This window comes from Haliotis asinina, chromosome 1, assembly GCF_037392515.1.
Source record: "Haliotis asinina isolate JCU_RB_2024 chromosome 1, JCU_Hal_asi_v2, whole genome shotgun sequence".
In the NCBI taxonomy this organism is placed as follows: Eukaryota; Metazoa; Mollusca; class Gastropoda; order Lepetellida; family Haliotidae; genus Haliotis; species Haliotis asinina.
In genome coordinates, this window is record NC_090280.1 from 89,907,422 (window position 1) to 89,929,069 (window position 21,648).

Genomic DNA, 21,648 nt, shown 5'->3' on the forward strand with positions numbered 1-21,648 from the left:
ATGTTTATTCCATGAGTGATGAGACAAAAGATTCCAGCTTTACATTTTGTGACACAGACAACAAAGTGGTGAATGGATAACCTGTCAACTGAAACCTCCTTACATGAGAACATCGTTTTTACACAACGGCTCATGAACTTTTTTCCCTTCTGTGATACTTGTCAATTTCATACACTGGTAGCTGACAACTTCAAAACAAGTCGAGGAATCAATGTGCAGTAGTCACATGCCATCTTTGGCAACGTCTTTCCATCCGTTTTTAATGTTTTGCAACAGTTCAGTATGTACGAGTTATACTCAGGAGATTTATTTGTCATCTCTGAATCAACTCCAAGTGGGAATAGAAACTCCCTTATGTGAACACCTAGTCAGCTGTTACTCACAATATCTGAAAGTTTTCAGTTGAGTGTGCGGATCCCTGAACAAATATTGGAATAGAGAACGTGTTTCCTTTGGAATTATCGGATAGTTTTGCAGATTGTACGATGTGTCCCTGTTGAGAGCGTGACTCAAAGGTCTAAATGATGTCTCTGTCGGCTGCGTGTTCTGTTCTCTCGGTTTTACTGCTGCAATGTATCTTGACTCACGCCGATACCCACAACAACACAGGTAAAGTCCATGCATTTACTCACTGGGCCATTATTTCAGAATCCTATGATTATCTTTTCTATTTGCCAAAACGTTGTGTCTGGCAGATTACTGCCTGCTGTCAGTTCAGAGCCAAGATGAGAACAGTTTGTTTCGGATCACATTAACGATGTTTGTACACCAGTGTGAACCATAACCTGAATGGTTACGGAATGAATAAAGTCATATGGTCTCACACCCTCCCCCTAAAGAGTAGGTGAAGACGGTCTTGAGTCACTTTCAGCAAATAGTTCTGCTGTATCGGTAGGGGTTCACACATTGAACCAGTGTAGGGACTCAAGGTGAGGTCTTCATGGTGATGACCAAGAGCTCCCACCCTGCCACCCCCACGTCGAATTTGAGTCAAATTGGGAATCGTATGGGAAACCATTTTTGACGCAGTAATCTTATCTTTGAAAATGTTCACCAACCGTCTAACGTATTGGTTTTATTTTGATTTCCTAATGATCTGAATAATACTAGATAATCGAGACTCCTAGTGTTGTCAAAACGTTTAAGCGGTACATCTCCAGGGAAAGCCAGACAATCCTGCAGGCTGGGCTACAATAATCAGCTTTCACCAACTCTTTGTATATCCCGTGCATACCCATTTTGGGACATTGCTTTACGTTTAGAACATGTTTTGTTCAATTTTCTTTAGAGGCTATATTTTCCTTTATATTCAGTCAATGTCACAACGTTGGAGTGTTCACTGGATGTGCCAGCTGGGTACAAGATGATTGGAAGTTTGAAGTACAACCAGTCAGTGTACTTTTCCTGCGTAGGATGCAATGGACAAGACACCTGGGGAGATTCAGAGTGCAAACATGACGGCACCCGGGATGAAGTTACATTACCAAACTGTTCAGGTAGACAAGTATAGACATCCTTTCAAACGTATGGGTGCGTATCTCTGTTTGATCTCTTTGATCTTGCTGATCTCAAATTGTTGAAAATGGAGACTGGATGCGTCAGGGGACAGATCCACATAATGGGTAATAGCACTGGGTAATAACTGCAGTCACATCACAATGAAATAGCAAACTACGCAGTGGATTACACATCTCTAGATCCACCAAATTGTCTACTAAGTTATTTAGAGACTGATGAAGCTGTCTGTGCTGTAGTGACATGTAAGGAAGTATTGACTGCAATTGTTGTAAGTGAAATTATGAAAGATCAGTGAACGTCATGGAACTTTGAAGACATCAGACAAGAAAATTCAAGGTGACATCAGCTTCCATCACAGGCGAGCGCTGTCAATCTAACAATTCTTTTCCAGTTTCCTGTCTAAACAGTGCCAAGTCGTGTCCAGCAGGGAGGACAGGTACCTGTTTGTTCTACCCCCACTTGATCTGGGATATATGTGGCCGGTCATGTGATACACCAGCCCTCTGCCACAGTACGTTACGGCAGTTTCATATAATGCATCATCAATACACGTTTTAGCGGTTTGAGTGAGTGAATGAGTTAAAATGTATCGTCACATTGGCAATATGTCAGCCATATCATGAGAACGATTAGTACAAAAATCTGTATGAATTAATGGCACATTGTAAAACACATGTCAACGAAAGGCAGTACAACTTACTAGCATATCACATTAGAAGAATGTAAAACTTGTAATTAGATCTAAAACAGTTTAACTATAAAGGTAAATACAATATAAAAAGGGACTATAGATTGCCAACAATTGAAGGTAGCTCACCACACAAGGGACTCACGGTACATTCACTTCTTGCAGAGGCCCAAGATCCATCCCTTCAGCCGTTAGCCATTTAGACAAACTTAGACACACATTAAACAGACACATATTATGCGAAACAGTCAAAAGTTTAAATTTACAACAAATGTATTGGGACTTGCGTATCTTCTCAGGAAGACAATATTTTTACGGTACTTTAATCCCCTCGAAGATACAGCCACTAACAATATTAGTTACTAATTCAATCTTCCAATCATAAAATAATTATCTATTTTCAAATCATTTAACAAATCCAATTGCTATAAAAATTTAAAAATTAAATAAGAACTGTTATTGTTAAGATGATCCTTCATCGTTCTTGATCTAAAATAATTACCTCTTGAGATGGAATATTCAACACAGCAAGACTTTCTTGACTCTGATTCTTTCATCACAAAGAATGCAAAACGGAGAATCTTCACCTTTCAATAGATATTCATGAATATATCTTGTGTGGCCAATAAGACATCGCCACAAAATGACCTCTTCAAACCTGGACTGCCTGCCTAGGTAGGTATAACCAATATAAGGTGTTATCGCATGTAATTCATTTATACTTTCTTGTGAGTCACACTTCTTCTGTATCAGATCATGGCTATACGATATAATGGTAGCTCTATAATCAGCGTAGGGAATAAGAAATGGTGTCACAGATTTCTCGAGTGCTGCCTTAGCAGCAAGGTCAGCCAATGTGTTACCAGAGATTCCAGTATGGCTGGGTAACGAACAGTAGACGATGTCGTATTGGCCAGTAGCAAGATCAGTATACAAGTCAACAATTTCAATTAAACGTGTAAGTACTTGCAGGTAATATCTTTTAATAGCCTGAAGGCACGAAGGAGTTTCAGAAAGGATAATGCATTGTTTATATTTTGGGTGTCTGTTAGTATGTTTAAAAGCTGTTAGCATAGCGTTAGCTTCAGCTTTGAAAATAGAGCTGTTATCTGGTATTCTAGTAAATATTGTTCTGGATCCAGTGACAGTGGCACAAGCCACCATCCTTGGATCCATCTGTAAATAAGGATTTGTAATTCTTATATGTACTTTTTTAGTTCATTATATTCTTGTTTACAATGTCATTTATTAGTTTCTAATTTTTAAAAGTAGTTAATGTTTGGTCGACTCGTGGCTTAAGCAGTTGCCACGAAAGAAGTCGGGCAGGAGCTATATTTTCCAACTCAATGCCGGCAGCATTAAAAATAAATGGTTTAGTTCTGAGCCCAAGAGGCGGAGCAAGAGAAGACTTTTTGTAACACAAATGCTCATAGAGAGAATTGAAGACACCAGAGACCATATAATAGAGGGACGGCCCTCTCCAACAGTTTATCACTAAACATCAGCGCTACGGTCTGGCATGTAACTGATACACATCGACACCCTGCTGCTAACTTCCGGTTACCGGAACACAGCAGATGCGCAGACATTCGCAAATGAGCACTCTGGTAACCACGTAAACAACATTGCGTAATATCCGGACCTAGAGTTAATTCCTTAGCTGGATTTCACCGGCTGCGACTGACAGTCAAAGATTACATGAACAGCTCCAATAAACTGATTACAATAATCGTAATCTCTATCTTGTCACTCACAAGTTGTCAACTTTTCTACTGTCGCACATGTCAACTGACAAAATCGCTGAAAATGTGTATCGTTCGCGAAATCCGTGCCGTTTTAGGCCAGTCATGTAACAGTACTGTCGCCAATATCCCCGATGTTCGCTGAACTTCATCACATAACCTCTAGATTTTTTTAAGTATCCTTTGCCACTGGTTGGTGGTTCACTAAATGACGCTATTAGTCTCTGATTTTGATTTCATATTAATTTGCGTAACTTCATGAAGCTGATAGTCCCAACGAAACATGATTTCACGTTATCCACGAACGTTACAGTAATGTTTTTTCAATGCCAGTTTGGCGCTGAGAGTGATAATGCTTTCGGAGCCGTGCGGCGACGTACGCACATTATAACATGTTTTGTTTTTTTTTGCAAAGGAAAGCTACTCAGATATACTAAAGCCACGAGGACCATTTTCACAAACGTCAATGTGACCATTTGACCGTTTCTTTCACAGTAGATTGAGAGGGAATGAAACAATGACTTGAGAACTTGAACTTGTCATGATATAAAGGTCGTGAAGCATCCCCCCAAACACCCCACCCGATGAAATTAATTATTTTCATAGGGTTCATAACTTTAATTTTATCATGACACTTACCATGAAAAATTTGTCACATACCTTTCCGAAAATACCGGAATTGCAACTGACTGGGACTGTGCAGGTGTGATTGTGATGTTTTGTTATATGTTTTATAAAAGAACAATAAATGTATATGTATGTATATGTTTTGCAAAATACAACTATTTAGATAATATTCTTTCAAGCTTTCATTAAAAACAAATATGAATGTCAATTGTTTGAAATTGAGACTAACACTAAAGAATATAGTAATTTTTTAAAATATTAAAACATGATATTGTAAATGAAAAATATCAAATCTGTACACAACTTCGTCCAGGGATATCTTTCAGAGAATAACCATCAAACCACACAGTTTCAAACCTGATGAAAAACACAGTTCAAAGGTCTTGCCTCTTGCAAGTGAAGTTCAAATGATGGATGCCTGGAAGATAGTGTATTTGCAACCCTATGATGGATGCATCACAGTCAGGTTCAATACTTGGTCATGATCTGATTCAAATTGTCAAAGCCCTTAGTAGAGATTCCCATGTCACAAACGATTTTATAGTTGAAGACAAAACCAAGTTATCTGGACAGTCAATTTCTTTATTTATTTCATAGTTAATTTGACAATAAAGTTACACTATGTGTTCAATGTGTTTTGCCATTGAAGCTCATTATCAAGCACTCGAGAGGTACTTTGGATCATATATCATCAGATGTGCATACAGGAAGATTTTATTTAGAGTATGCACACCTGTATAGAAAAAGTCAGCAGCCATCACAGACTTATTCACATCTTCGCCCAGTTTTTGCTAAACCGCAGAATTAATGGCAGAACAGCCATAATAATCTGTCTGATCCTGCTGGCATGGGGTGTCTGTGCGTTCATCAGTGAGGTCAATGAAGAATTACTTCCACTGTTTGTCACACAGTGCATCTATTGAACTGAAAAAAGGAGATGAACAATTTTGATATTAAAATATTGAAATTATGTGATAGCTGGTTGTCAATGCTCTTTCAAAACAAGATCTGTTTACTTACTCTCAAGATGGGAATATTGCACTTAATTAACACTGTATCTTTCCTTACATAAGAAAAGAAGCAATATTAATTCTTGACTATATAAACGTTTTGATATTTCAAACTTTTTTTCTGCAGATAACGGATAATACAAATACCTATAGAATAAATAAATACCAATAACTACAAATTATCAACTTTTTATCAACAATGTTTCATCCAATAAAATGATTTCTCTGGTGTGCACCCTTAGTTAACAGAGACACCATTTTGAATATATTACTTCCATTATTCCTTACCTGCAATCATCAAGAACTGTTCATTGAACTTTCTTTTTCCTGGGCATCTACAAGACAAAATAATACGTTTATACTATGATTGGTGTAATGATATAAGTATAAAGTTGAATAAGGTAATTTAAATCATAATTAAACTTCATTAAGAAGAAAAATGATAAAAACAGAAAAATATATTATTTCATGAAAAATAAGGATACTTGCTACAAGCATAATCATCACAATGAACAAAAATGGAAATATGTACAATTATTTACAACCCATTAATGCATGAGACTTTTGAAGAATGGATTAAACATCTATTCGGGTCATATTAACAAAATTAATGTTGTGTCGTCTGCTACATGGTATCTGAAATGTTCAGTACATGATGCAAATGCGGGTTTACGTAAAAAATCATAAAAAATAAAATACCGATCATAGCCATATAAATTTAGTACCAAGAAGAATTCGCCGTACATGTTCACATACTTATTTTAAAAATGCTGGTTGTAAGCTGTTATTGTGAAAGCGTGCGGAAATCAAGTCTTGTGGAGTAAATATTTCAGAAAACATTCACATTTCGTCGTATTGCAGGAGTCAAAATAAGGAATTATGCGTCCTCCACAGATCTATAAATACCACTAAACCAAACGTTATCTAATCTGCTTTTATTACATCCCGGTAACTAAGGACTGGTTTTGAAAATTAGTAGCTGTTATTGAAAATCAAAATCGGGACTTTCGCCGATTTTGCACCGCCGCCATTGTCCTCACGGAACAACGATCACACATGACAGCATTCATCCAATACAAAGACATGTATACGCTTTAGCACCACTAAAAACCTCAGATGCACTCTTACAAATATATGTATGTACATGAGAATAAATGAGAAAAACTAAATCTTACCTTTGTAATGAAAATACGCAAAATCTATGACTGAAGTGAACACACGTTCCTCGCAGCTTCCGGATATGCTGGGCAGTACAAGCCGTAGCGCTGATGGTTTCGCGCATTGGCTTGAGGGCCGTCCCTCTATTATATGGTCTCTGAAGACACGTACGCAGGGATACATTTAACAGAGTATAACTGATAATGTATTGTAAAGCAAATTTTATACAGCGTTGTGTGACAGATGGTTGATCTGCCTCGACGTAGAGACTGTCAACAGGAGAGGCTCTAAAGGACACAACATAAAGTTTTAGACCATGGTGGTTGACAGAATCTAACAGTTTGAGGTTGCTGTTGCAGGTTCCTCCATAGAGGATGGAGCAATTATCAAGAATAGAACGGACAAATGATCCATATATAAGTGGGGGAGGGTAGCTTGGTCACCTTCGCATTTAAAATTTGAAATCACTTTCAACAAGTCCAGTGTCTTCAGGCATGTATTTCTAAGGGATTTAATATGAGACAGAAACGTTAAGTGTGTGTCACAAATGTATTCCCAAGAACTTGGCCTTCTTGACAACTTTGATGGGAGTGCCATCTAAGTATAGTTCAGGGTCTTCATGTGGCTGCATTTACGGCACAAAATGTATGCAATTAGATTTCAATTTAGAAAATTTAAAGCCGTTTTCAAGAAACCATTTATTTATCTCGTTTAAACACAACTGCAGTTGCCGTTCAATAGTGCATATTTTTACCATGACAAGAAATATTAATATCATCCACAAAAAGTGATCCATCAATGGAATCATTTTAAGCTTTTGACTAAATATTCATCTTTATACTAAGAAGTGTGACAGACAGAATACTGCCATGTAGAACACCCTGATCCCGATTGTAATTATCAGACAGGGTAGAACCCACGTGTACATGTAATTTTCTGTCATTTAAAAAAATGGCTATAAATTCAGGCAAACTGCCTCAGCATCCGAAGCCATTAAAATCTCTCGGGGTAGAACAGGCCTTCAGTAAGCCATGCTTGCCACAAAAGGCGACTGTGCTTGTCGTAAGAGGCGACTAATGGGATCGTGTGGTCAGGCTCACTGACTTGGTTGGCACATGCCATCGGTTCCCAATTGCGCAGATCGATGATGACTGGATTGTCTGCAATATTTACAGACCGCCGCCATATAGCTGGAATATTGCCAAACTCACTCACCCATTTAAATCTGTTAAAATTCCTTATTTCCAGGTTCTGTCATATACTTTTTCAAGATGTCAAAGGATAGACAAAGCATGTTCTTTATGGTTGAGAGCGTTTTTCACAAATGATTCCAAACGCACTAGGTGACTGACAGAAGTCGATCATGCGTTCCATGGTTTTGCAAACACAGTAGTGCACATTTTAAAACAGTGTCATCTGCATAGTATGGTGCTACTGCTATAGCTGTTCGTCAATTAAACAATTTACAGTACCAAGTACATTTACACGTGTTCACATAAAAAAAAGTTTCAAGGTCATCAAGGCAGAGAGCAAATAAGAAAAGGGATTAATTTCCACCCTATATAACGCCAATATCACAGTGGAAGAGTAGTAGAGTAGAAGTCATCATGTTTTACACTTTACACAATGTGTTGGTGCCTATTGTACATTATCTTGAAACATTTGCTGCTTATGTTACCACAAGCGATTTAATCCATAAACCATTTCTCCAAATAGTATTAAAGACTTGACTGCAATCGACAATTGGTTTGATGTAACCGAGTAGCCAAGGTTCAGGTAGAACTCTTCTCCCGAAATGGATCATGTTTCCGTTCGGCATCGTATCTTTTGCCTTGGTGGTACTTCCCTAATTCCTTGGAAATTAGCTCATCCAGGAAATCCGAAATATAAATATCAGACTTTTTGTCATGTAATTCGTGTATTCACTAAACATGAACTTGTTAACAGATAATTGGTTATGTTGTCCACACTGGGGTGGACTGGGGCAAAAACAACCCTAATGAATTCCTTCTTAAACCCTTAATAATGCAACTAATTAATTTGGTTCTTTACAATAATAGGTGACTAAATGTTTAATACAATATTCAGTTTAGATCACGTTGAACATTTTCAGAGAAATCAGTAGACCAGCTCATATCACAGCTGGTTCTAGAGACAAATAGCTTATGAGATTGTAGTGTATTTTTCGAAAAGCATTAAATTCTAAAGTGAGAGAGAGAGAGAGAGAGAGAGAGAGAGAGAGAGAGAGGGAGGGAGGGAGGGAGGGAATTACCAGTAATTCTGAGTATGAGTCTCTGTGTGTACCTCAACACAACAGCATGCATTTATATATAGGACACATTGTTACGGTTAAGAATTTACCGTGACAAACGATGTAAGAAATCCCCTTGTGAACCAGTAAAACAGAACAAAGACAAGTCATAAACATTCAAATTCTATTATTATACAATGAGAGCAATGTATACAAAGTCACAAGTCAATAGTCACAATACAGATTTCAAATACAATTCAAGAGAGACAAAATCAATGAGTCACAAAATATAATATATCAAAATATCACCAAAGTCTCAGTACGAGAGGTTCAACTATGCAGAAGGTCAACACAGCGATCGGTGTGACAGCAGATAATGTAGATTCAGGCGTTGACGGGTTTTGATGATCAAGCGTGGCAGTGATGTAATTCCAGCAAATATGAATGAGTGTGTCGCCCTACTAAGTCATTTTCCGATGTATATATATACTAAGTCATTTCCCGAAAGTTCGGACACTTACGAACATCGTCAACACTGTAGAAATCCCTCGAATAAGTCTCCCGGAAGTAAACACATAGAAAACTAGGTACAGCTAATATCAACTTTATTCAAATATACTGAAAGGCCACAGGCCTATAGTACAAGCAATCAACTTCAAAACTTTAGATAAAAATCATTGTAAGTACAGCATACAGATACAACATGCCATAGCATATCTTATTCAGCGCATCACATGTTATGTAATTAGTTATGACAAATGGGTACCTACATGTAACTAATATTATGTTCTAACATATATTCAGCTCTGAATTTCATTGCATAATACACACACATTGCCAGGTTTTGAAGTATAATTTTGTTTCTATTACTCAATAGCGCAACAAATTTGTGTTGGTTTGCATGCACATTGTAGTATTTGTTGATATAAAGATTTCTCAATCGAGTATACACCGGGCATATTAAAAGAAAATGATATTCATCTTCAATGGCACACTGGTCACAAAGCTTACAAATCCTATTCTCTCTATCAATCGCTCTAAATCTTCCACTCTCAATATATAAATTGTGCGAGGAACATCTAAATCTACTTAACGCCGTTCTAAACTTTTTGACATTAATAACTGACAGATACATTTCCTGGTCTAAATTATATTTAATCATTCTATAGTAAAGACATTTGCTCGAAAGAGACATGTTTTCAAACCATTCATGCAAATACATATCTTTTAGTCTTCTCGTTAATTCTGAAATAAACAAGTTCTTAAAATCGACATATTGATTGTTCCAGACATATCCAAAGCCTTTTGAGAATAGAAATTTTCTAATTGCAGTAACCCAGTTAGTGTGGCCGTTTCTATCAAATAGTACCAACATATTGTAGCATTTTTTGGGTAAACGATACGGGGGCATATTCAATAATTTTAACCAATATTTATTTACCAGTTACCAGTAACCCAGTTAGTGTGGCCGTTTCTATCAAATAGTACCAACATAATGTAGCATTTTTTGGGTAAACGATACGGGGGCATATTCAATAATTTTAACCAATATTTAATTACCTTTATACTCGTAAATAGCGACATTGGATATCTACCACATTCTCCGTAAACCATTAAATTCGTTGTATTATGTTTAACACCAAGAAATTTCTTGCAGGCTTGTAATTGCACCCGTTCAATATCTGGTAGATGACTTAACCCCCAAATTTCAGCTCCGTATGATATTATAGGGTAAATTTTTGCATCAAATATCTTGAAGTACGAACTTATATTTAAATCTCCAAATACATTCAGTTGCTTATGGAGACCTATCATGACCTTCTGAGCTTGCAGACTTGCGTATTTAGCATGTGTTAGCCATGAGAGACAGTGACTAAAAAATATTCCCAAGTATTTATACGAATTGGTGGTTTCTAGTTCTATGCCCCTGTACTGCCATTTCTCATTTTTCGCTAGGCGCCCTCCCCTTTTGAAAACTACTACTTTAGTTTTATTCCTGTTAGCCTTTAACTTGTACTCATCACAATATGTCTCTAGTTCCATTATTAGTTTTTGTAAACCTGCCAGAGTGCTCGAGAATAGGACAATGTCATCTGCAAAAAGCAGCAGAAATACGTGTACAATATCTGGATGCAATTGGATTCCATTTTCACAATTCATTTCAATTTGAGTTGCTAGTTCATTAATGAAAAACGAAAATAAGAATGGGCTAAGTATACAACCTTGCCTCACTCCAAGCTCTAGGTTAAATGTATCTGACAATTCATTATTATTTCTGACGCAAGCTTTTACATTTTCATAGATATTGTGTAACAGATTTTTCATTTTCGGGCTAAGTCCATGAGTACTGAATGTATCCCAAAGTTTCTTCCTGTCGACAGAGTCAAACGCTTTTTCAAAATCAACAAAAAGAGCATATAATTTACCACCCTTGAAATTAAGATAACGTTGTATAATACTATGTAAGATAAACATATTGTCTATGGTCGTATACCCATGTCTAAATCCAGCCTGAGACTCGCTGATTTTATTCATTGCTTCCCCCCACGTCACTAGTCTTTTATTTATGATAAAAGTGAAAACTTTACTAAAAATGCTTAAAAGTGTGATTCCTCTATAGTTGTTTGGATTGTCAACACTGCCTTGTTTATGAATTGGAACGATAATACCGATGGACCAACTGGGTGGATACGTTCCGCTTTCAAGAATGATATTGAACAACAGTTCCAGGTAGGGCGCTATTATATCTGCTGAGCTCTTAATCATCTCAGGTAAAACATCATCAACCCCAGGCGATTTATTACATTTTAAGTTATTGATACCATCAAGTATTTCTTCTCTACTGATCGGAGAATCCAACATGTCCTTTGTTATTTCAAAACTAGAGTCAGAGGTTTCAGAAGCGTTTAATGTTTCTACCTTATCATTTACTCCTTTCTGTTGATCAGTTCTGAAATTGAAGAGGCCACTAAAATGCTGATGCCAGTCATTCATGTCAATACTGTTGTTTGATATGGTAGGATTCTTCAAAGACTTAAGTTTATTCCAGAACTTTTTTGAATCTGCTATATTATTTTCTATATCCGCTTTTTGTTCTTATAATAATCAAGCTTTTTTTGTTTACAAACTGCATTATATTCATTTCTTACTTGACAATAATCTTCAAACGTTTCCTTGTCTTTTTACCTTTCTAAACTTGTTTAGTAATTTACACCGTTTTCTTTTCAATTTTTCGCAAGTTCCATCATACCATTTGTTTGATATTCTACGTATCATACCAACTTTACGTTTCATATTTTCCGCTGCGGAACACAGTGCGTCTGTGACATATCTAATGCTATCGTCTATATTTGTAAAAGCAGAATCGATTGACTTGTCAAACAATAACTGAATGTTTTCAGACAATAGATTTTCTCGAAATACTTCAACTTTATCCTGTTGCCAATAAAACCTATAGGCCTTATTTGAATTTCTCTTAGTGTTATCTAAAGATCTAACATGTTGTGCTTTTACTGATAAGGTAACAGGTAGGTGATCTGATTCAGTACGTGACTGTATGCTAAAGTCACAAACATGGTCAAATAATACAGACGATGATATTATGTAATCTATTACACTTGCCCCGTTGTTACCTATAGAAGTAAAGTCTCCAACTTCTGTATCACCACCACAGCGCCCATTCATAATATGAATATTCATGATAGAACAAAGATCTAGTAAGGATTTACCAAAGTTGTTTAAAGTTCTGTCGGCGGAAAAACGTTTCTAATTAAAATAGTCTGTTAAAAAGTCCCACTGTGATGCATTTCGGTTTTCTGTATAATCTAGAAGGTCATCTTCTACAAAATCTGGGTTTGTACTAGTTCGGGCATTAAAATCTCCGCCACTGAGGATATAAACATCGGGTAAACCAGAAATGATATCTAATAAGGACTCTTGATACAGAAGCACAGAAGTACAGATAAATTCCGGAATACCAGAATGCTAAAAGTGTTGACTAGCTATTAAAGCGAAATGTGACCCATCATATTTAATATTCAAAACACTAAACATTGTGACCCAATAATAATTATTACTTAAGTAATAACAAAAATAAACTCTCTCAAAAAAGAAACGCAACCCTCGTGTTTTGACAATTTTATTTCTAAGATTTGGGACAACAGAGCTTTTTTATTTGTGAAGACTCAGGTCTGATATTTGGGAAACTGATAACTGATATAATCATGTTTGAAATGTCCAAATCAAATGCCATTTCATAGACCCCAGTTTGTCACCAGGGGGCGTTTTCCTCAGTATCTCGTATGGGCCCCACGAGCTTCAATCACTGCACGGCATCTCCTTGGACAGGAACGAAAAAGTCGGCGGATGTTTTCTTGTGAAATAGCTCTCCACTCCTCCTGCAATGCAACAGAGAGCTGTTGTAGCGTCTGCGGCGCAGGCTGACGTTGACGTACGCGTCGATCGAGGGTGTCGAATAGGTGTTCGATCGGGTTGAGTTCGGGAGATTTAGATGGCCATGGCAGGACATTTACGTTAGAATTCTGCAGAAAGTTCACTGTTGCATGTGCGGTATGAGGCCGGGCGTTGTCATGTTGAAAGATCTGTCTCTGTCGATCAATAACTGGGAGAAGGTGAGGCTGCAACACGTCGTTGATATAGCGCTGGGCTGTCAGGTTGCCTTGAACGATCACTAAGTTCGATTTCTGGTTATAGGAGATGGCTCCCCATACCATTATGCTTTTTCCGACAAATCTGTCCACTTGTCTTATGCAGACAGGCGCAAAACGTTCTTGACGTCTCCTATACACACGCTGTCTTCCGTCGTGACGTTGCAAAAGGAAACGGGATTCATCTGAAAACCAGATGCGCCTCCAGTTTTGTAAGGTCCATATCTCTACGTTTCGGCACCATCTGAGTCGTTGGCGTCGATGTAGGGGGCGCAGTACATGTCGAAGAACTGGTCTACGAGCACGTAAACCCACTTCCTTCAAACGGTTCCTGACTGTTTGAGCTGACATCCTCCTCAATCCGGGTATCTGTGTGGCTGTCACCGTTGGTAGGGCATGACGATTGCGTAGATGATGGACCCGGATGTACCGATCTTGAGCGTGGGTCGTGATTCTTGGTCTACCACTTCTGGGGCGGTCGTTTGTCGAATTAAAGTTAGTGTAGCGGTTCCAAAGTCGAGATATCGTTGTTTTATGAACGTTAAAGTGACGTGCAACAGTTCCAAAACTTTCGCCAGCTTGAAGACGACCAATGGCGATATTTCTGTCAGCATTGCTCAATCGTGGCATTTTTAACGCTGCTTCTAGGCGACAAGTCAATGAATAAGATACGAAATCACACGAGCTTTTATACCCCCTTACATCAACTGCCATTTTCATGTATTGCACGTGCATTTGTCTTTTTGTGCAAAGTCAGAAATGCCATTTCATGCGTTTTCCCCGAAATAAGCATTAAACTACACTTCTGTGTGAAAATGGGGTTGTTTGGATGATAATCCTCATTAATAATGTGAAGTATTTGAATACATTTCCATAAAAGTTAGTTTGGTAAAATATAACATACATAAAACCTATTTTGAAAATCTGAATACAGGGGTTCCGTTTCTTTTTTGACAGAGTTTATACAGAAAATACACACTCATAACAACATAGTCTAGAATATTCCCAAATATAGTCCTGAAAAAGCATTGAACACTAAGTGGAAATACGGCATCATGAACGATTTGCATGACTGGATTATTGGGCCGTTTGCCTCAAATGATATCCAAGTTTAAATCCCTAAAACCAAATGCCTGAAGTCATGCCTGACACTTAATGTGTAAGGCTAAAGGTTTTTAATCGTAGTACTTTTCTCATTTTAGTGTATGGCTGAATCTGATCTACATTCAGTTGTTGGTGATAAACAGCCAATTTGACATTGTATTGGTTGTGGTAAAATGGTTTTCTACCTTTAGAGGTATATGGTATTTAGTTTTAAATTACGTTGTGATGATCTAGTACTCTAAAAGTCCTTCGCTGAGATGGTATTACATATGACATGTATTTATTAGGAACTAGTTTTAGTCACGATATGAATGGATTATTGCCGATGTGACTTTAAATCTTCACCCATTCATTCACTATCAGCTCATTAATCTACCTTCTGTTGTTGGCGATCTGTAGCCTGTTTTTATTTTGTTTTGTCCAAATGGTGATATTAGGTTTAACTTTCCACGCTAGTTTTAATTCCATTTGTGATATTCGAGTTGTTTTACTGCCCTTCGTTGACAGGATTTTATAAGATACATATAGTCCATTTCAGTGTGAAATGTTCACGTCACGATATGGCTGAAATATTGCCAATGTGACGTTAAATGTTAACCCCATCACTCCCTCCACCTCCTTAGACATAGCTTTGACAACGCATGCGACATCTTCAAAGGGGAGCTGGTTAGAATAACACAATGCCGTCACCATATACTGTATGTATATTTTTAAAACAATGCTTGTTGAAGGAGAATCTGGAGAGTCGGACTGCCGATGCGGTTGGTATGCCAGGACAGGACGATGTGAAAAGGAAGCGAACATCCGGGAAAGTATCTGCCCTTATACCTGCTCCCTCAGAGCCAGTGAGTAGCCTTTCGGGAGCCCTCACAAAAAAAATTCATAAAAAATAAATAAATAAAAAATTATTAAAAAAAACAAACAAAAACATACGTCTTTTTCCCTGTCTTTTGTTGATTTATATAATGTTTATACACTATTGCATACATCTAACGTTCATTGAAATGCCTCAACACATACTATAGATTGTACAGGTGAATACTATTTTATCTATGTTGTATGCCCAGTAAATCTGCATGGCAAAACTTGTCTATGTTGCTTTATTGATCGTTTGTTTCTTGTACATTTTTTGAGAAGCAAATAAATTTGTCCATCATCTAAAATGTTAGATAATCCATAATCCATAATTACATCAACAGTCTCATCCAAACGCTTGAGTCCACAGACCTCAAACAGACCTCATAACACCCATATCCATCGCTCGTAAACCCAAACCGACATCCACAGTCGTACACACTTACGGTCACATCCACATAATTTAACCACAGCCGTTGCACATCTAACCACATGGGCCTGAACATCTAACACAGATGTACAAAGACGTTTCGTTAACTCTGGTAACATTTACAGATATAACCTGCGGCGATCCGAATCTTCTCTTCCCTCACGTAGTAGCTTCCCGTCGGACCCCCCACTGGATGGATCTGATAACTTTCAAATGCGAGCCAGGCTATATAAACATGGGCCACTCCTCATGGATGGGCTGTGACATCAAGGGGACTTTGGTTTTGCATTACAAAGTCAATGTGCCTCACTGTGTCCGTAAGTTATTCTCAATGTTTTGCCTTTACAAGGTGATGCCTGTAAAAGCAACTTAAAACTATTAGATTCTGTCCATCATCAAGATCTTAAACTTTGACTTGGCTCCAGTTGACAGCATGTACGTCGAGGCTGATGAACCATCTCCTGAACAGCGCCTTATAAAATTAGCTCTACGGTATATAACAAAACTATATTCCAATGAGCCAGACGCTGCATATAATTATGTCTTCAATACTCTCTATAAGAAATCCTCTCTTGTTCCGACTCTTGGTTTCAGAATAAAGCCACTTATTTCTGCTGTCGGCATTGATCTGGATAGCTCCTTCCCGTCTTCTTTCTTCTCCTCCTTGGCAATTGGTTAGGCAACAGGTCGATCTAACATGAAATATTTTGAAAAATAAAAAACTAATGAACTACAATATGAACAAGAATATAATCATGTTACGGTTAAGAATTTACCTTCACAAACAATGTAAGAAATCCCATGTGAACCAGCAAAACAGAACAAAGACAAGTCATAAACGTTCAAATAATGTATTATTAAGCAATGAGAGCAAGGTATACAAAGTCACAAGTCAATTTCACAATACAGATTTCAGATACAATACAAATGAGACAAAATCTAAGTCAATGGGTCACAAGATATATATAGTGCAAAGTCACCAAAGTCTTGATGTGAGAGAAAATCAACTATGCAGAATGTAAACACAGCGATCGGTGTGACAGCGGATGATGTAGATGATATCAACTCCAGAAATGTCCATACCGCAACACGACAACCAGCCTTTATATATACTGAACATCATTGAAAACGCACCACCCCTAAAATTGTGGATTTCTAAGAGGAGAAGTGAGCAATCTATGTAAATTTTACATATTTGTGTAGACCAATGTTTGATAAAGAAAAGAAGCAAAAAACAATCAAGCAAAACAGTGAAGATTTAATGCAGCTGACAATGAAATAAAGATGGGGTCAAAATGGAAAGTCAGTAGCGTGTATGACCCCCGTTAGCAGCAACACAAGCTGTGCAACGTCTCCTCATTGAACGGATAAGTCTCTGAATAAAGTCCTGAGGCACTGCATTCCACTCTTGCTGCAAGGCATTGTCGAGTTCCCCAAGGTTGTTGATCTGCAGACGACGTGCGAGGCGTTGGCCGATGTAATCCCACAAGTGTTCGATGGGTGACAAATCTGGTGACAATGCAGGCCAATGAAGTAGAGGAATGTTGTTGTTAGCCAGATACTGTATCGAAACACGTGCAGTGTGGGCTCGTGCATTGTCATGTTGAAATGTGTGCAGATCTTGATGCTGGTGAAAGAAGGGAACGACGTTGTTCTGAAGAATGTTGTCACGGTAGTAAACGGCATTCACTCTGCCACGACAAACAATCAGAGCGGTTCTGTGGTGATAACTTATCCCTCCCCACACCATAATGCTGCCTCCACCCCACCGATCGGTTTGCACAACACAATCCTGATGATAACGTTCACCCCGTCGACGCCATACCGTAGACGCCCGTCAGCATTTCGCAAGTGAAAACGCGACTCGTCGGAGAACACCACACCATGCCAACGTCGTAACAACCACACACGATGCTGTTCAGCCCATTGTCGGCGTTCACGGCGATGCCTGTCAGTCAGGATGGGTCCAACGTAAGGGCGTCGACAACGTAACCCTGCCGCACGGAGACGGCGTCGGACGGTGGAAGCGCTGATCAAACCACGTCGACCCTGGACAGCGTTGGCGGTTCTGGCAGCGGGCAAGGTTCGATCCCGAATATGGCGCCGTACAATGTCTCGATCTTGACGAGGGGTGGTAACACGTGCCTGACCTGGGCGTTGCCGGTCCCTGCTGGTTCCTGTTTGTTGGTATCTGTTAGCAAGCCTCAGAATGGTCGAATGATGACACCCAAATCGTCGTGCAATGTTTCTGCTTGAAGCGCCGACCTGCAACATACCCAAGGCCTGTTCTCGTTCCTCTGGTGACAATCTTGGCATGGCGGAAAAACTTTACTTACGAAAGTACTGCGAAAATGAGAACGGTTTTGTGCCGAAGGTCATTTATACCCCTGAACAGCATGCTTTCTGCATGCAATTTGTGCCCTTCGTGTGTGATGTGCATGAATTTTGTTGTTTTCATGTGATGTGTTCGATGATGTGTTCGAACGATCCGTTTTTTACTGTAGAGCGTTATTTACGATCTAGTGTGTTATTATCAAAATTCCCACCATTAATTTTCCATTTCAAAAAGATTCTATTGCCTTATTTCAAAATTTACAGGTGGTGCGTTTTCAATGATGTTCAGTATATATATTTAGCCATGTCCCGCGCACAAACGAACATCGTCAACACTGTAGAATGCCCTAGAATAAGTCTCCCGGAAGTAAACAAACAGGAAGTCAAGGGCAGATAATTCCCGGACAAGCCTGCTGCGAGAATCCTAAAAATGCGGATCACCTATTAAACGAAATGTGACCCATCATAATTATTATTCAAAATACTAGATGTTGTGACCCAATAATAATTAGCAATTATAAATCCTTATTTACAGATGGGTCCAAGGAAGGTGGCACAGTGGCTTGTGCAACTGCCACTGGATACAGAACAATATCGTCTAGATTACCGAATAGTAGTTCCATTTTACAGCTGAAGCAAACGCCATACTGACGGCTCTTTAATATATTCAAAGGCACCCTTAACATACACAGTATATAATCTATGCAGATTCTCTTTCGTGCCGTCAGGCTATTAAAATATTTCTCGCAAACATCCACTTTTAATAAAAAATTATTGAATTGTATAATGATCTTGCTACTTGCCAATACGACATCGTCTTCTGTTGGTTACTCAGCCACGTAGGCATTTCTGGTAACACAATGGCCAATCTTGCTCCCAAAGCTGCACTCAACAAATCTGTGAGACCACTTCTTATTCCATACACTGCAGTCGATTATAAAGCTACCATTAGATCATATATCTGTGATCTGATGCAGAAGAAGTGGGGCACCCATGTGGGCATTAATAAATTACATGCCATAAAATCTTATTTTGGTTATACCTACTTGGGTTGTCAGTCCAGGTTTGAAGAGGTCATCATGCGGCGACGTAGTATTGGCCATACGAGATATACTCATGAATACCTATTGAAAGGTGAGGATCCTGTGTTCTGGATCTCTAGTGATGAAATAATCATGGTCAAGCATGTCTTGCTTGACTGTTTTGAATATTCCAGTACCGTAAAGTTACGTATAATTATTGTCCTACTGAGAGGGTACGTAAGTAAACAAACATTCAGAGGAAATCCAAACTCTCCGCTATTTTAATCGTAGTATATATGTCGGTTTAAATGTATGGCTAGATGTGCCTAAACTGCTGTAAATCCAGCTAGGTTCCATGCAGGAAGCAAAAGTAATGTAAGTCCCCATGGTCCTCAGTGTGCTTATCTACCTTCCGTTGTTGGCAATCTATAGCCCATTCTTATACTGTATTGTCCTCTATGGTTGAACAGTTTTAGATTTAGTTAAATGGATATATACTAGTGGTTTTACTGTTCTTCGTCAACAGGGTTTCTTATACTCTTGATTTACAACATCATTATTACTTGTTCTCGTTACGATATGGCTGCAAAATTGCCGATGTGACGATAAATATTAATTCACTCACTTACTTTATTCTTAGAAACGCAGACAGTAGATGCACCGATGCATGTCAGTGACGCCTTGTAACATACTTAAACTGGCACGATGGTCCATGTCCTCCCCGTCACGGTGTCCCGTGTCTTCCCTGACACAGCAGCTAGTTTCATCCCTAGCATAAGGCTACATATACTCCGTCACTGATTACTACAGTTCCTTCCTGTCACAAAGGTCGCAATGCACTGCCCAACGCACACCCCACCCCGACACCATTATGTCAATGATAAGATGCTTCATGTCACATCTGGCCCGACGTCTCTGACACATTTATCTATGTCTTCCCTAACACAAAGGTCCATGTTCGTCTAGATACACGCTCCTATGTTCCTCCTTACACATGTACATGGGGACGATGGTTTATCCCACCTAAGGCAATAGTCTCCGGAAAAACGGCCTATGGTCTCCCTTACACTTTTATGTAACACGATGAAACAATAATATTATCTATTTTTCTATTCTTGATTATTGCACCATATGTGTACATTTCAATTGTATTGTTAGAGTTCTACATTTTTATGTCGAATCTGAACTGTAGATTATTCTGTCAGTATTATAAGTATCAAAGCGAAAGGAAACAAATACAAAACCAGCAGAGGGAAATGAGGAAAAGAAATTACAAAAAAAGTAATATAAAATAAAAATAATTAAGCAAAGACCTATCGCTCGCCCTCTCATTCATATCCATGCATTCTCTACCATAATATAATGACACTAATGTCACTTTAACTTCCTTTGGGTAAATTATGTATATAGCTCTGATTATGTCGAAATGACACTAACAAAGTGCCTCCAGTGACACAAGCGCTCATGACCTCAGAATAACTGCACCAATAGGCATACGTGTACTTATAAATCTCGGATCAAATGAAACCTGTTAGACAACCTCATTGTGATGTTAGTCTTACATTACTTTTCCTTACAAACACGAGGGTGCATGTACCCCTCCTCTGAGAGAATCCCACGTGTATTATTAATGACGTTACGCGATTAAGTGATACATCACTTGGTTTATCGATCCACATAATAGTTTGCGGGAACTATTTTGGATAATATTCACTCACTGATTGTCGAAAAAATTGTATTTCAGCGAAGAAGATATACGACTTCTTCCGATACTCTCCACAGAACATCGCTCTGGAGATCATAGAGTCTTTCCCTGCTAAATCGGGCTTCTATTGTGGTATAGCATGCAGAGAGTCGTCATCGTGTACCCACTTCATCTTTGAGAACAACACCTGTGACATATGCAAGTATCCTAAATGGATAACCGGAGGATACAACATGTCCGGAAGGAAACTTTGGCAGAAGGTATTACCAACACAGTATTCTCGTGACTTTCAAACTCCCTAACGTGTACAACTCACATACTAAGAGGGACGTGTAACGTGAATCATCGGTCATTCTACCATGACTTTTAAGTATGTTCGGTTTTGTTTTGCTGTTACTAAAACATTAGAAGTGAAACATTGCCAATAACCAATTATGTGTCCGGGTCACTGCATGTAGGGATATTCTGCACTCATTAATCCTTACAGGCGTAAACAAACATGACGTCAGAAAGTGTTAGGTTTGACCTCGTCGATTT

The 21,648-nt window shown here is 38.4% G+C and overlaps 2 protein-coding genes across 2 annotated transcripts; one reads left to right on the forward strand and one right to left on the reverse strand.

Moving 5' to 3' along the window:
- The first annotated feature begins 524 nt into the window (after positions 1-524).
- Positions 525-21,413, forward strand: LOC137276970 (uncharacterized). Its single transcript, XM_067808625.1, has 6 exons — positions 525-609; positions 1,314-1,496; positions 1,910-2,029; positions 15,497-15,610; positions 16,176-16,367; positions 21,151-21,413. Exons 1-6 carry the CDS (start codon positions 525-527, stop codon positions 21,411-21,413), a joined length of 957 nt encoding a protein of 318 aa, XP_067664726.1.
- Positions 9,761-11,319, reverse strand: LOC137258681 (uncharacterized). The gene is made up of 2 exons (XM_067796377.1): positions 10,492-11,319; positions 9,761-10,372 (listed from the first exon to the last, which is right to left on the reverse strand). The coding sequence occupies exons 1-2, from the start codon at positions 11,317-11,319 to the stop codon at positions 9,761-9,763; spliced, it is 1,440 nt and encodes a 479-aa protein (XP_067652478.1).
- Positions 21,414-21,648: the final 235 nt, after the last annotated feature.